Source organism: Melitaea cinxia, chromosome 21 (genome assembly GCF_905220565.1).
Source record: "Melitaea cinxia chromosome 21, ilMelCinx1.1, whole genome shotgun sequence".
In the NCBI taxonomy this organism is placed as follows: domain Eukaryota; kingdom Metazoa; phylum Arthropoda; class Insecta; order Lepidoptera; family Nymphalidae; genus Melitaea; species Melitaea cinxia.
Genome location: NC_059414.1, coordinates 3,258,286 through 3,274,856, shown reverse-complemented (window position 1 = coordinate 3,274,856; position 16,571 = coordinate 3,258,286). Strand labels below are relative to the sequence as shown.

Below are 16,571 nucleotides of genomic sequence, written 5' to 3'. Positions count from 1 at the left end.
ATACACGTACAAGTGTTTATAAGTATGTTTTATCACATTCAGCCGGTAACATCCCATTTCTGGACATAAGCCTCTTTCTTCATGTGGATGTATGAGAAGGATTGGTGGCCACCACTCTACTCCACTATGTTGAGCGAAAAAAAATGACAAATGTCAATCTTTCATAGTAGTGTTTATTGCAAAGGTTTTTTTTTTGTACTATTAATATTTCTGAATATCAATTTCATTCTGAATATTTTTAACGCTATCCCATTTAATATAAAATAACTTTGCTTAAAATAATAAAGATGCTCGATTTTTTTTTCATAATTCTGTACCTACCTCTACTAATTCTTAACAAAAATATTCAATATATTATCAGGTTTTTAAATAATTTCAACAATATTTGAATATAAAATGAATTTTATTCTCATCTATGGCTTATTAATATTGTTCATTCATTTGCTCTTTGTGTCACTTCACTAAATTAAACTATTACTCTAATTTTCTGTGATCAGAAATACGCCATATTTCTTACCATTTAAGAGACTTCTATAAAAATGGACTATTTAATAATTCTATAAAAATGGACTAAATAATTTAATGGACTATTTAAAAAAATGGACTATACAAATAGACACTACACCTCAACGATAGCTATTTTAATTATAGCTATTAATTATTTTACCAAAAACCGCCAACCATTTATAACTCTTAATCTTAAATGAGTTCAGTTTTACATACGTCATATTGTACAGTCGTGTGATTGATATTACGTCACTTCCGTTATATATTTTAGTCTCAATTTTTTTCAGTTCGGTCACCCAGCCAAATCACAATCTCATCCAAGCCTACCGTAAGGAACTTCGTTCCAATAACTAAAGAAAATCAATTATTGTTACCTTGGTGACAAGCACTCCCAGTTACACGAACTAAATGCGTTCAATGATAATTACGTAACATTGTTAAAATTGTATCCTTTGCTAAACAGTTCATGATATAAAAAAGTTTGTAATAATTATGACTTGCTCACAATTATCAAAGTTACAAAACTAATGAGATTTTAATATTTACCTTTAACTTATACAAACTCTAAACACTTCAGAAGAAAGCTAAATAGGTTTATTTCATTCACTATCGATCAATTAAGAATCTTTAACAAAATAATACATTTTTGAACTAAATAAAACATGAAATAACTTACTTATTCAACAGAATTACTTGCATCGCTTTGACCGCTACAACTGCTAAAAGAAACAGTTCTTTATGACGAGGTATAAAAAGATCTGCTTAGACTTACTGATACGTAATCTTGTTGTATCTTTAAGTAACGATAAGCAATTTGGATAGCTGTATCTACTGACCAATAAGTACCAAGTATTACGATTATTTTTATCTAACGGATACAACTTTACTTTGATAATGGTTCCGGGAAATTGGCGTTTTGTATGGTCGGAACATAAAGTCGATTCTTTTTATATGTAATATATTTAATTCATAAAAATATGTACTATTTGTATAATATGTACTATTCTATACAGTTTTGCCATTTTATAGGTAGTGCTGTGTGGCTACGGCACTAAAGAATTTAGCCACCCCTTCTCTTCCCGTGGGTGTCGTAAGAGGCGACTAAGGGATAACGGGGTTCCACAGCCACCTTGGAGCTTGAGAAGCCGGCCGATGGCGGGATAACCATCCAACTGCTGGTTTTGAAATACACAGGCCGAAGGCGGGCAGCAGCGTCTTCGGTGCGACAAAGCCAGTACTGCGGTCACCAACCCGCCTGCCCAGCGTGGTGACTATGGCAAAACACATGAGTTCACGTTATTTTTGGCGTAAACTTGTGGAGGCCTATATCCAGCAGTGGACTGTATAGGCTGTAATGTAATTGATACCTTTACTAAAAAAACATTCGGACGGGAATCAGCAATTTCAGCCCATTGCAGCCCACTGCTGGATACAGGCCTCCACAAGTTCGCGCCAATAATGGCGTGAACTCATGTGTTTTGCCCACAGTCACCACGCTGGGCAGGCGGGTTGGTGACCGCAGGGCCGGCTTTGTCGCACCGAAGACGCTAAGTTCCAAGGTGGTAGTGGAACTGTGTTATCCCTTAGTCGCCTGTTACCACACCTACGGGAAGAGGGGGGATGGCTATATTCTTACTGCCGTTACCACAGAGCAGCAATAATAAATTGAATTAAATTACAGCTAGAGTTACATTTTAATTACATATAATATATATTTTTTTGAGTTCTTCTTTGATTATCTCTCCCATGATATTCCTATTCAGGTGCCTCACCTCCACGGCGATTCTTCCACGCCACTTTCGCATCATAGGTCTCGTCTAACCACTCATAAAGTTTCCATCATTCCACTGTTAAGAAATTATCGTAAAATAACGAATAAACCAACAAACGTTTTAAAATTACAATATTAAATCAACTTCTTCCATGTCATGATGATTATGTACAAAACGTTAACGAATCTTATTCTCATTTACTACGCCGATAACATTATCAATGTTTACGTCTGTGTTTTCCAGTAGTTATCAGGTCTCATATATTTTATACATTTCGTTTTATGGAGATAGATCAATGACTTCGTATTGATTTATTAACCGACTTCAAAAAAGGAGGCGGTTACTCAATTCGATCGTTTAAAATATATATATAAACATTATGAATGTTGGTGGATAACTTCGTCGTTTATGAACCGATTTTTATAATTCTTTTTTTGTTGCAAAGGAGATATTCCAAGTGTGCTACCATGATAAGGAAACCGGGATCTGATGATGAAATCCCAGAGAAATCGAGGGAATCCCTCGAAAATCCTAGTGACGACTAGTGCATTTGTTAATTTTTTTGTCTACTTACGTTGTCGCTGTAATCGAAGTCGGTTTTTTTTCGTTTGCGAGCAAACACAATTGTTTACATATTATCCGACTATCAGTTTTGGCATTCTATTAATATTTCCCTTAACTGCATTGTTGTTTTTAACGTAATATGGCATATCAAACAAATAATTTAATTTTCAAGAATTTTATTGGTAAAGAAGATATTTTTGAAATCAACCCAGCGTGAAGGAATATTAGTTGTAAAAACACAGAAGACATTATTATTACAAAGCAGAGTAAGAACTGTACTTGTCTGCTGTCTTAACTCGAATATCATCCGCAACTTTAACAATGTACTAGCCGCACCATAGCATAAGTACTGTATAGTATCTCAGCTCAGCCTACTGCAGTCTACTGCTGGACATAGGCCTCCCCAAGTTCGCGCCAGATATCCCGGTTTTCCGCAGTCCTCATTTAGCCTACACCGGCAATCTTACGTAGATCGTCGGTCCAACGGGCCGGGGGACGTCCCACACTGCGTTTGCTAAAACGCGGTCTCCACTCCAGGACCCGTCTACTCCAACGGCCATCGGTCCTGCGACACAGATGACCAGCCCACTGCCACTTCAATTTGCTAATTCTGTGGGCTATGTCGGCTACTTTCGTTCTCTCACGGATAGGCTCATTTTTAATGCTATCTTTGAGAGAAACTCCAAGCATAGCCCGTTACATTGCACGTTGAGCGACCCTAAACTTGTGGACCAGTCCCTTCGTCAGTGTCCACATCTCGGCTCCGTATGTTAGCACAGGCAGGACGCTGTATAGTATCTACCAGGACAAAAAAAAAACGGATTGAAATCATTGTAGTAGACTACGTACTATATTGTTGGTGGTATCCCCACACATTTAGTCGTTCTACGTACTTCAGTTGAAAATAAAACCATAATTGAAAAATAAATTATATAATAAATAATTATGAGAACAAATGAACATATATGTTTATTTCAAATTGAACAATTTTGTTATATTATACAAGTATGTATTATGAACTAATTTTGTTTCTTTTTATCACTTTTATTTAATTGAAATCATTGTAGTAGACTACGTACTATATTGTTGGTGGTATCCCCACACATTTAGTCGTTCTACGTACTTCAGTTGAAAATAAAACCATAATTGAAAAATAAATTATATAATAAATAATTATGAGAACAAAATGAACATATATTTTTATTTCAAATTGAACAATTTTGTTATATTATACAAGTATGTATTATGACCTAATTTTGTTTCTTTTTATCACTTTTATTAAATTGCTTCATTTTTCGAATTATCTTCTTAAAAGCAAAGGTAACACTAATCTTAATTATATATAATGTTGCTATAATAATAAAAATAAGGTCTAGGCATAGTATTTTAAATCGAGGTACATCCAATGCGGGTGATCGAAGATGCCTTGCTCCACCGGTCTTCACCACGAATTCTACCCAATGTACTAAATTTTTGGCTGGCTCTACCGCCCTGTTGTGATAAACTATTGATAATTCTTTAAGTTTTGCATTATATCTGTAAAACGAAAATTCGAAAGTAATTTTTTTGCGTTATGATTATGTTTCTATTGTAATTTACACATATTAAGTACTGTCTACTGACAATACTAGCTGCTTCTTTTCTGAATATTTAGATAAGGCTTGCATAATAATTATTTTTAAGTTCTACCACAGCAATTACTTCTATGGACAAGTCTAAGAATAGTAAGAACTCGATATATCTGTTACTACTTACTTGGGATCTCCGAGTATATCATCAATAGCAATTTTAATATCATCCGCCATTGTGTACGACAGATCTACTCTTTTAGCATATCCCTTAGCTACTGCTTTATCTATATTGCTAAATTGATCTCCAAAGACTGGAATTCCAATAATTGGTTTACCAAAATGTACAGTTTCAGTCGTCGAAAGTAGACCACCGTGGGTTATGAAAAGAATACAATTGGGATGATCTGAAAAAAATAACATACTTAACTCGTGTATTGTGTCGTTTTAATTTTATGTCCTAAATGTATATAAGTTCTAAACTATTAAGCAACAAATTATATTCCTATATTTATTACTTACTTAAAATGCTTGGTTGGGGTGCCCATTTCAAAATGTGAACATTGTTAGGTTTATTTGGCAAATCATCCTCGAATTTCCACAAGACGGTTTGTTTCAGGCTTCCGAACATTTTTAAAAAGCTTTGCTTAAGTTCATCTGGCATCGTTTGACTGTTAAGATTGGAACCCATGCTAAAGTAAATAACACCATGCTTTGCATTGTCCATAATTTTCTTCAATTCCTATGCAACAAAAAGATCTATTGGTAAAATTAATTTTAAAATGAACTACTTAGAATAACTGTCTCTTAACGATTCTACGCTTGTCCTACCTCAGGTAATGGCTTCACATTTGTGTCAATATGGTAGCCACCAATATTGATGTAGTTAGCTGGCAATGCCATTGTCCTGCCAAGAGACTCATGTGAATTTCCGAGAACCAAAGACACGTTATAACGCAACTCTTCAAAGCTCGGTACGGGATAGCCACGTTTGCGAATAATAGGCACCAATATACGTTCATAATCTTCATTTTCCCTTGGATTTACTAAACTGTTAATGTTAAACAACTATAAAATTATATTGTTTAGTGATTTTATGAAAACACATTATGATAAATTTAACATTTAAAGTAACAAAAGTATTCGTTGATTAGCAAATTAACACTTAAAGAATTTTCAATTTCAATGCGCTAATTTATGAGAGAGGAACAGTACGTATATAAACAGTTACAGAGAAAAGTCAATTAATTTTAGAAGCGCATAAATTTTACTTACTATTTATCTGCAACAATTTGTTTAATTAGAGATCCCAGCTCCTGCAGTCTTTGATAATAGCTAAGTGGTGTATTTGCAGATAATGAATCTAGAACATACACTGGGTTAGACATTTCATGAATAGATCTTAGTACTTTCCAATGCGGGTCTACAGACGAAAACCAAATGTAAGGACATCGATAAATTGCTGACAATCTGAAAGAGACAAAAAAATTATCCTGTCGTAATATTTATTAAAAACTAACTGGTCTAACTGATGTCTTGGCTACAAGTACTGAAATAAAATTGGTATAGTTAAAAAAAAGATTAAAAAATTGTTCCTAAAAAAGTATTTATCATGTATGTGAGTCTAGATCCGAACTAGACCGACGACCTGCACGCGTCTAATTATTGGGTAAAATTATTTTATATCTATTTCATTATATTAAACAATAGATTGGGAACGGGTTGATTAAAAATCCTGGCCACACTTTTTATATAACTAGGTCGGCTAATAGATGCTGCATAGCTTACAGATGTCTGCAACTCCAGAAGCATTGCAAGCCCATTGCCAACTCTACCCCTGATCCCTCCCAGGAGCTCTGGCCACCTCAATCACCTCAATTACTGGACCGTCATTCCATAATTTTGGGAACTCTGATTGGCCACAACGTCTACTTCCTTTTGCCCTTAAATTAGGTGTTTGTGCTTATCGATTTTAAACAATTCTTTCAAGGGCGCCAATTGTATGGCGACTGACAATTATATTGCGAAAAATGCTAAGATTACTTTTTTAACCTTTATTTTTTTTAACTTTTCAATTCACCACGAAACTTTCTGAGAAAGTTTTTCCATTGCAACCTTTCTAACAATCACAAAAAACACACAAACAAATAGAAAAGAAAAGCGAAAGATAAGCGAAATCCGTCTAACTGTTCACGCGTGACTAAAGAAAGAATGTAGCTATTCAATTTTATATATACACATAAGATATGTAATTTATGTTATGATAATCGTTGAACTTATCTTTTAATTTTCACTGAAAATTATGATTTCATAACGTTAAAATAAAAGTCTCACCCAACGTATAAATCATACATCATCCATTCACCGATAATAACATCAAACTCTTGAGTTGGATTTTCAAGAAGCTTTTGAACTGAAGAATGCTTTAAGGTCTCTTCAGCAAGAGTTGCCATCAGATCAATCATTATTGTCATACTACCCATTTTCGATTCATTGTTTAAGAATAATTTTAAACTTATTTCTGAATCTACAAATTAAGAGTATACGATTAAATTATACAGATATCATATATCTATAAATGAGATACAATAAAATAATATTTTAAAGGATTCATAATGACAATAACTTAATTATAACAAATCAATGATACGAACCATTAAATAGGCGAAAATTAGAACTAACGTCGATCTCTTTGACTCCAGCCATTGGTTTTTCATGGGGTACAGCTGTAATATATGTTATCTGAGAATGAAAAATTGGTCAAATCAGATTAGAACGGTGTGGGCGATAATCAGTTGAGTTAGGGATGAGAATGAGAAGCTCACAAAAAAGTCCGCAGAAGTAGAATTGTTTTCTTTGCTTTATCATCATCATCATCATTACAGCCTATACAGTCCACTGCTGGACATAGGCCTCCACAAGTTTACGTCAAAAATAACGTGAACTCATGTGTTTTGCCCATAGCCACCACGCTGGGCAGGCGGGTTGGTGACCGCAGTACTGGCTTTGTCGCACCAAAGACGCTGCTGCCCGTCTTGGGCCTGTGTATTTCAAAACCAGCAGTTGGATGGTTATCCCGCCATCGGTCGGCTTCTTAAGTTCCAAGATGGTTGTGGAACTTTGTTATCCCTTAGTCGCCTAGAGGGGGTGGCTAAATTCTTTAGTGCCGTAGCCACACAGCACTTCTTTGCTTTATACAACTGGTCAAATATTTCTTGTATTTATGACACGCATAATAAGAGTTTTTGACCATACCATATTTTATTTATGTTGTGGCTAATCAACATGTATTACAAACAAAAAGCAGTGCAACGGCAGGATGTTCATATTTTGTAGATGTCTATTTGTTTTAAAATACAACCGTTTCCGTTTACAGCATACAATATGTACCTTACTCTAGAATAAAAGCCCCTTTGAGTGTTATCATATACCATATATCATAGCATTCACAGGATATCAATAATAAATAATCTAGAAATGATTACCTCATGACCAGCTTGTGACAAATGTCTGACGAGTCCATCGCCGAGAATAGAATGACTCCGAGCCGGCATAGGACTCACCAGCAAAATCTTGTAAGCTTCAGTCAATGGTAACGCTAAAATATTGATTGTAAGTAATAGTATAAAAAGAGTACGACGCGTCATCGTTTTCAAATCACTATCACCTAAAACAAACAGAGTTAAGATTTCTTAAGATAGAACATACACGTATTTAATGTTTATAAGTATGTTTGATCACATTCAGCCGGTAACATCCCATTTCTGGACATAGGCCTCTTTCTCCATGTGGATGTAGGAGAAGGATTGGTGGCCACCACTCTACTCCACTATGTTGAGCGAAAAAAAAATGCTTACAAAACATTACAAATGTCAATCTTTCATAGTAGTGTTTATTGGAAAGGTTTTATTTTATACTATTACTATTTCTGAATATCAATTTCATTCTGAATATTTTTAACGCTATCCCATTTAATATAAAATAACTTTGCTTAAAATTATAAAGATGCTCGATTTTTTTTTCATAATTCTGTACCTACCTCTACTAATTCTTAACAAAAATATTCAATATATTATCAGGTTTTTAAATAATTTCAACAATATTTGAATATAAAATGAATTTTACTCTCATCTATGGCTTATTAATATTGTTCATTCGTTTGCTCTTTGTGTCACTTCACTAAATTAAACTATTACTCTAATTGTCTGTGGTCGGAAGTACACCATATTTTTACCATTTAGGAAACTTCTATAAAAATGGACTATACAAATAGACACTACACCCCAACGATAGCTATTTTAATTCATTATTTTACCAAAACCCGCCAACAACTTATAGCTCTTAATGTTAAATGAGTTCGGTTTTACATACGTCATATTGTACAGTACTGTGACTGATATTACGTCACTTCCGTTATATATTTTAGCCTCAATTTTTTTCAGTTCGGTCACCCAGCCAAATTACAATCTCATCCAAGCCTGCCGTAAGGAACTTCGTTCCAATAACTAAAGAAAATCAATTATTGTTACCTTGGTGACAAGCACTCCCAGTTACACGAACTAAATGGGTTCAATGATAATTACGTAACATTGTTAAAATTGTATCCTTTGCTAAATAGTTTATAATATAAAAAAGTTTGTGATAATAATGACTAGCTCACAATTATCAAAGTTACAAAACTAATGAGATTTTAATATTTACCTTTAACTTATACAAACTCTAAACACTTCAGAAGAAAGCTAAATAGGTTTATTTCATTCACTATCGATCAATTAAGAATCTTTAACAAAATAATACATTTTTGAACTAAATAAAACATGAAATAACTTACTTATTCAACAGAATTACTTGCATCGCTTTGACCGCTACAACTGCTAAAAGAAACAGTTCTTTATGACGAGTGTATAAAAAGATCTGCTTAGACTTACTGATACGTAATCTTGTTATCTTTAAGTAACGATAAGCAATTTGGATAGCTGTATCTACTGACCAATAAGTACCAAGTATTACGATTATTTTTATCTAACGGATACAACTTTACTTTGATAATGGTTCCGGGAAATTGGCGTTTTGTATGGTCGGAACATAAAGTCGATTCTTTTTATATGTAATATATTTAATTCATAAAAATATGTACTATTTGTAAAATATGTACTATTCTATACAGTTTTGCCATTTTATAGGTAGTTAATTGATACCTTTACTAAAAAAAACATTCGGACGGGAATCAGCAATTTCAGCCCATTGCAGTCCACTGCTGGATACAGGCCTCCACAAGTTCGCGCCAATAATGGCGTGAATTCATGTGTCTTGCCCATAGTCACCACGCTAGGCAGGCGGGTTGGTGACGGCAGGGCCGGTTTTGTCGCACCGAAGACGCTAAGTTCCAAGGTGGTAGTGGAACTGTGTTATCCCTTAGTCGCCTGTTACCACACCTACGGGAAGAGAGGGGATGGCTATATTCTTACTGCCGTTACCACACAGCAGCAATAATAAATTGAATTAAATTACAACTAGAGTTACATTTTAATTAGGTACATATAATATATAGGTATATTTTTTGAGTTCTTCTTTGGTTATCTCTCCCATGATATTCCTATTCAGGTGCCTCACCTCCACGGCGATTCTTCCACGCCGCTTTCGCATCATAGGTCTCGTCTAACCACTCATAAAGTTTCCATCATTCCAGTGTTAAGAAATTATCGTAAAATAACGAATAAACCAACAAACGTTTTAAAATTACAATATTAAATCAACTTCTTCCATGTCATGATGATTATGTACAAAACGTTAACGAATCTTATTCTCATTTACTACGCCGATAACATTATCAATGTTTACGTCTGTGTTTTCCAGTAGTTATCAGGTCTCATATATTTTATACATTTCGTTTTATGGAGATAGATCAATGACTTCGTATTGATTTATTAACCGACTTCAAAAAAGGAGGAGGTTACTCAATTCGATCGTTTTAAATATATATATATATATATATATATATATATATATTATGAATGTTGGTGGATAACTTCGTCGTTTATGAACCGATTTTGATAATTCTTTTTTTGTTGCAAAGGAGATATTCCAAGTGTGCTACCATGATAAGTAAACCGGGATCTGATGACGAAATCCCAGAGAAATCGAGGGAAACCCTCGAGAATCCTAGTGACGACTAGTGCGTTTGTTATTTTTTTTTTTGTCTACTTACTACGTTGTCTTACTCGTCGATGTAATCGAAGTCGATTTTTTTTCGTTTGCGAGGAAACACAATTGTTTACATATTGTCCTACTATCAGTTTTGGTATTCTATTAATATTTCCCTTAACTGCATTGAGCTTGAATTTAACAATTTATTTTTTTTTAACGTAATATGGCATATCAAACAAATAATCAAATTATATTAGTAAAAAAGATATTTTTAAAATCAGTCCAGCGTGAAGGAAGATTAGTTGTAAGAACACAGAAGACTTGTTATTATTACAAAGCAGAGTAACAACTGTACTTGTCTGCTGTCTTAATTCGAATATCATCCGCAACTTTAACAATGTACTAGCCGCACCATAGCATAAGTACTATATAGTATCTCAGCTCAGCCTACTGCAGTCTACTGCTGGACATAGGTCACCCCAAGTTCGCGCCAGACATCCCAGTTTTCCGCAGTCCTCATTTAGCCTACACCGGCAATCTTACGTAGATCGTCGGTCCAACGGGCCGGGGGACGTCCCACACTGCGTTTGCCAAAACGCGGTCTCCACTCCAGGACCCGTCTACTCCAACGGCCATCGGTCCTGCGACACAGATGACCAGCCTACTGCCACTTCAATTTGCTAATTCTGTGGGCTATGTCGGCTACTTTCGTTCTCTCACGGATAGTCTCATTTTTAATGCTATCTTTGAGAGAAACTCCAAGGATAGCCCGTTCCATTGCACGTCGAGCGACTCTAAACTTGTGGACCAGTCCTTTCGTCAGTGTCCACGTCTCGGCTCCGTATGTGTTAGCACAGGCAGGACGCTGTATAGTATCTATCAGGACAAAAAAAAACGGATTGAAATCATTGTAGTAGACTACGTACTATATTGTTGGTGGTATCCCCACACATTTAGTCGTTCTACGTACTTTAGTTGAAAATAAAACCATAATTGAAAAATAAATTATTTAATAAATAATTATGAGAACAAATGAACATATATTTTTATTTCAAATTGAACAATTTTTTTATATCATACAAGTATGTATTATGAACTAATTTTGTTTCTTTTTATCACTTTTATTAAATTGCTTCATTTTTCGAATTATCTTCTTAAAAGCAAAGGTAACACTGATCTTAATTATATATAATGTTGCTATAATAATAAAAATAAGGTCTAGGCATAGTATTTTATATAGAGGTACATCCAATGCGGGTGATCGAAGATGCCTTGCTCCACCGGTCTTCACCACGAATTCTACCCAATGTACTAAATTTTTGGCTGGCTCTACCGCCCTGTTGTGGTAAATTAATGATAATTCTTTAACTTTTGCATTATATCTGTAAAAAGAAAATTCGAAAGTATTTTTTTTGCGTTATGATTATGTTTCTATTGTAATTTACACATATTAAGTACTGTCTATTGACAATACTAGCTGCTTCTTTTCTGAATATTTAGATAAGGCTTGCATAATAATTATTTTTAAGTTTTACCACAGCAATTACTTCTATGGACAAGTCTAAGAATAGTAAGAACTCGATATATCTGTTACTACTTACTTGGGACCTCCGATTATATCATCAATAGCAATTTTAATATCATCCGCCATTGTGTACGACAGATCTACTCTTTTAGCATATCCCTTAGCTACTGCTCTATCTATATTGCTAAATTGATCTCCAAAGACTGGAATTCCAATAACTGGTTTACCAAAATGTACAGTTTCAGTCGTCGAAAGTAGACCACCGTGGGTTATGAAAAGAATACAATTGGGATGATCTGAAAAAAATAACATACTGAACTCGTGTATTGTGTCGTTTTAATTTTATGTCCTAAATGTATATAAGTTCTAAACTATTAAGCAACAAATTATATTCCTATATTTATTACTTACTTAAAATGCTTGGTTGGGGTGCCCAATTTCAAAATGTGAACATGGTTAGGTTTATTTGGCAAATCATCCTCGAATTTCCACAAGACGGTTTGTTTCAGGCTTCCGAACATTTTTAAAAAGCTTTGCTTGAGTTCATCTGGCATCGTTTGACTGTTAAGATTGGAACCCATGCTAAAGTAAATAACACCATGCTTTGCATTGTCCATAATTTTCTTCAATTCCTATGCAACAAAAAGATCTATTGGTAAAATTAATTTTAAAATGAACTACTTAGAATAACTATCTCTTAACGATTCTACGCTTGTCCTACCTCAGGTAATGGCTTCACATTTGTGTCAATATGGTAGCCACCAATATTGATGTAGTTAGCTGGCAATGCCATTGTCCTGCCAAGAGACTCATGTGAATTTCCGAGAACCAAAGACACGTTATAACGCAACTCTTCAAAGCTCGGTACAGGATAGCCACGTTTGCGAATAATAGGCACCAATATACGTTCATAATCTTCATTTTCCCTTGGATTTACTAAACTGTTAATGTTAAACAACTATAAAATTATATTGTTTAGTGATTTTATGAAAGAACATTAAGATAAATTTAACATTTAAAGTAACAAAAGTATTAGTTGATTAGCAAATTAACACTTAAAGAATTTTCAATTTCAATGCGCTAATTTATGAGAGAGGAACAGTACTTATATAAACATTTACAGAGAAAAGTCAATCAATTTTAGAAGCGCGTAAATTTTACTTACTATTTATCTGCAACAATTTGTTTAATTAGAGATCCCAGCTCCTGCAATCTTTGATAATAGCTAAGTGGTGTATTTGCAGATAATGAATCTAGAACATACACTGGGTTAGACATTTCATGAATAGATCTTAGTACTTTCCAATGCGGGTCTACAGATGAAAACCAAATGTAAGGACATCGATAAATTGCTGACAATCTGAAAGAGACAAAAAAAATTATCCTGTCGTAATATTTATTAAAAACTGACTGGTCTAACTGATGTCTTGGCTACAAGTACTGAAATAAAATTGGTATAGTTAAAAAAAAATAAAAAATTGTTCCTAAAAAAGTATTTATCATGTATGTGAGTCTAGATCCGAACTAGACCGACGACCTGCACGCGCCTAATTATTGGATAAAATTATTTTATATCTATTTCATTATATTAAACAATAGATTGGGAACGGGTTGGTTAAAAATCCTGGCCACTCTTTTTATATAACTAGGTCGGCTAATAGATGCTGCATAGCTTACAGGTGTCTGCAACTCCAGAAGCATCGCAAGCCCATTGCCAACCCTACCCCTGATCCCTCCCAGGAGCTCTGGCCACCTCAATCACCTCAATTACTGGACCGTCATTCCATAATTTTGGGAACTCTGATTGGCCACAACGTCTACTTCCTTTTGCCCTTAAATTAGGTGTTTGTGCTTATCGAGTTTAAACAATTCTTTCAAGGGCGCCAATCGTGTGGCGACTGACAATTATATTGCGAAAAATGCTAAGATTACTTTTTTAACCTTTATTTTTTTTAACTTTTCAAATCACCACGAAACTTTCTGAGTAATTTTTTCCATTGCAACCTTTCTAACAATCACAAAAAACACACAAACAAATAGAAAAGAAAAGCGAAAGATAAGCGAAATCCGTCTAACTGTTCACGCGTGACTAAAGAAAGAATGTAGCTATTCATTTTTATATATTCACATTAGATATGTAATGTATGTTATGATAATCGTTGAACGTTTATTTTAATTTTCACTAAAAATTATGATTTCATAACGTTAAAAAAAAAGTCTCACCCAACGTATAAATCATACATCATCCATTCACCGATAATAACATCAAACTCTTGAGTTGGATTTTCAAGAAGCTTTTGAACTGAAGAATGCTTTAAGGTCTCTTCAGCAAGAGTTGCCATCAGATCAATCACTACTGTCATACTACCAATTTTCGATTCATTGTCTAAGAATAATTTTAAACTTATTTCTGAATCTACAAATTAAGAGTATACGATTAAATTATAACAGATATATTATATCAGATTCTCTATAAATGAGATACAATAAAATAATATTTTAAAGTATTCATAACGACAATCACTAAATTATAACAAATCAATGATACGAACCATTGAATATGCGAAAATTAGAACTAACGTCGATCTCTTTGACTCCAGCCATTGGTTTTTCATGGGGTACAGCTGTAATGTATGTTATCTGAGAATGAAAAATTGGTTAAATCAGATTAGAACGTATGGGCGATAATCAGTTGAGTTAGGGATGAGAATGAGAAGCTCACAAAAAAGTCCGCAGCTAAGTAGAATTGTTTTCTTTGCTTTATCATCATCATCATCATTACAGCCTATACAGTCCACTGCTGGACATAGGCCTCCACAAGTTTACGTCAAAAATAACGTGAACTCATGTGTTTTGCCCATAGCCACCACGCTGGGCAGGCGGGTTGGTGACCGCAGTACTGGCTTTGTCGCACCAAAGACGCTGCTGCCCGTCTTGGGCCTGTGTATTTCAAAACCAGCAGTTGGATGGTTATCCCGCCATCGGTCGGCTTCTTAAGTTCCAAGATGGTTGTGGAACTTTGTTATCCCTTAGTCGCCTAGAGGGGGTGGCTAAATTCTTTAGTGCCGTAGCCACACAGCACTTCTTTGCTTTATACAACTGGTCAAATATTTCTTGTATTTATGACACGCATAATAAGAGTTTTTGACCATACCATATTTTATTTATGTTGTGGCTAATCAACATGTATTACAAAAAAAAAAGCAGTGCAACGGCAGGATGTTCATATTTTGTAGATGTCTATTTGTTTTAAAATACAACCGTGTCCGTTTACAGCATACAATATGTACCTTACTCTAGAATAAAAGCCCCTTTGAGTGTTATCATATACCATATATCATAGCATTCACAGGATATCAATAATAAATAATATAGAAATGATTACCTCATGACCAGCTTGTGACAAATGTCTGACGAGTCCATCGCCGAGAATAGAATGACTCCGAGCCGGCATAGGACTCACCAGCAAAATCTTGTAAGCTTCAGTCAATGGTAACGCTAAAATATTGATTGTAAGTAATAGTATAAAAAGAGTACGACGCGTCATCGTTTTCAAATCACTATCACCTAAAACAAACAGAGTTAAGATTTCTTAAGATAGAACATACACGTATTTAATGTTTATAAGTATGTTTGATCACATTCAGCCGGTAACATCCCATTTCTGGACATAGGCCTCTTTCTCCATGTGGATGTAGGAGAAGGATTGGTGGCCACCACTCTACTCCACTATGTTGAGCGAAAAAAAAAATGCTTACAAAACATTACAAATGTCAATCTTTCATAGTAGTGTTTATTGCAAAGGTTTTATTTTATACTATTACTATTTCTGAATATCAATTTCATTCTGAATATTTTTAACGCTATCCCATTTAATATAAAATAACTTTGCCTTTTTATATAAGATGCTCGATTTTTTTTTTCATAATTCTGTACCTACCTCTACTAATTCTTAACAAAAATATTCAATATATTATCAGGTTTTTAAATAATTTCAACAATATTTGAATATAAAATGAATTTTACTCTCATCTATGGCTTATTAATATTGTTCATTCGTTTGCTCTTTGTGTCACTTCACTAAATTAAACTATTACTCTAATTGTCTGTGGTCGGAAGTACACCATATTTTTACCATTTAGGAAACTTCTATAAAAATGGACTATACAAATAGACACTACACCCCAACGATAGCTATTTTAATTCATTATTTTACCAAAACCCGCCAACAACTTATAGCTCTTAATGTTAAATGAGTTCGGTTTTACATACGTCATATTGTACAGTCGTGTGACTGATATTACGTCACTTCCGTTATATATTTTAGTCTCAATTTTTTTCAGTTCGGTCACCCAGCCAAATCACAATCTCATCCAAGCCTACCATAAGGAACTTCGTTCCAATAACTAAAGAAAATCAATTATTGTTACCTTGGTGACAAGCACTCCCAGTTACACGAACTAAATGCGTTCAATGATAATTACGTAA

At 34.3% G+C, this 16,571-nt stretch overlaps 1 protein-coding gene and 1 pseudogene across 1 annotated transcript; both read right to left on the bottom strand.

Annotated features, from left to right (window-relative positions):
- Positions 1-4,093: 4,093 nt before the first annotated feature.
- LOC123664228 (UDP-glucosyltransferase 2-like) lies at positions 4,094-8,787 on the bottom strand. The gene is made up of 9 exons (XM_045598821.1): positions 8,727-8,787; positions 7,897-8,078; positions 7,066-7,153; positions 6,746-6,938; positions 5,701-5,881; positions 5,243-5,479; positions 4,934-5,153; positions 4,599-4,818; positions 4,094-4,379 (listed from the first exon to the last, which is right to left on the bottom strand). The coding sequence occupies exons 1-9, from the start codon at positions 8,785-8,787 to the stop codon at positions 4,094-4,096; spliced, it is 1,668 nt and encodes a 555-aa protein (XP_045454777.1).
- A 2,846-nt stretch (positions 8,788-11,633) lies between these two features.
- Positions 11,634-16,360, bottom strand: LOC123664227 (annotated as a pseudogene).
- Between the last annotated feature and the right edge of the window lie 211 nt (positions 16,361-16,571).

What these genes read in the sequence shown, in the direction of transcription:
- LOC123664228 (XM_045598821.1), bottom strand. Translation starts at nt 8,787, where the DNA reads ATGACGTATGTAAAACCGAACTCATTTAACATTAAGAGCTATAAGTTG. An exon ending in TAAGTTGTTGGCGGGTTTTG is followed by an intron (nt 8,079 to 8,726) that starts GTAAAATAATGA and finishes TGTTTGTTTTAG; the next exon opens with GTGATAGTGATTTGAAAACG. An exon ending in TGTCACAAGCTGGTCATGAG is followed by an intron (nt 7,154 to 7,896) that starts GTAATCATTTCT and finishes TTTCATTCTCAG; the next exon opens with ATAACATATATTACAGCTGT.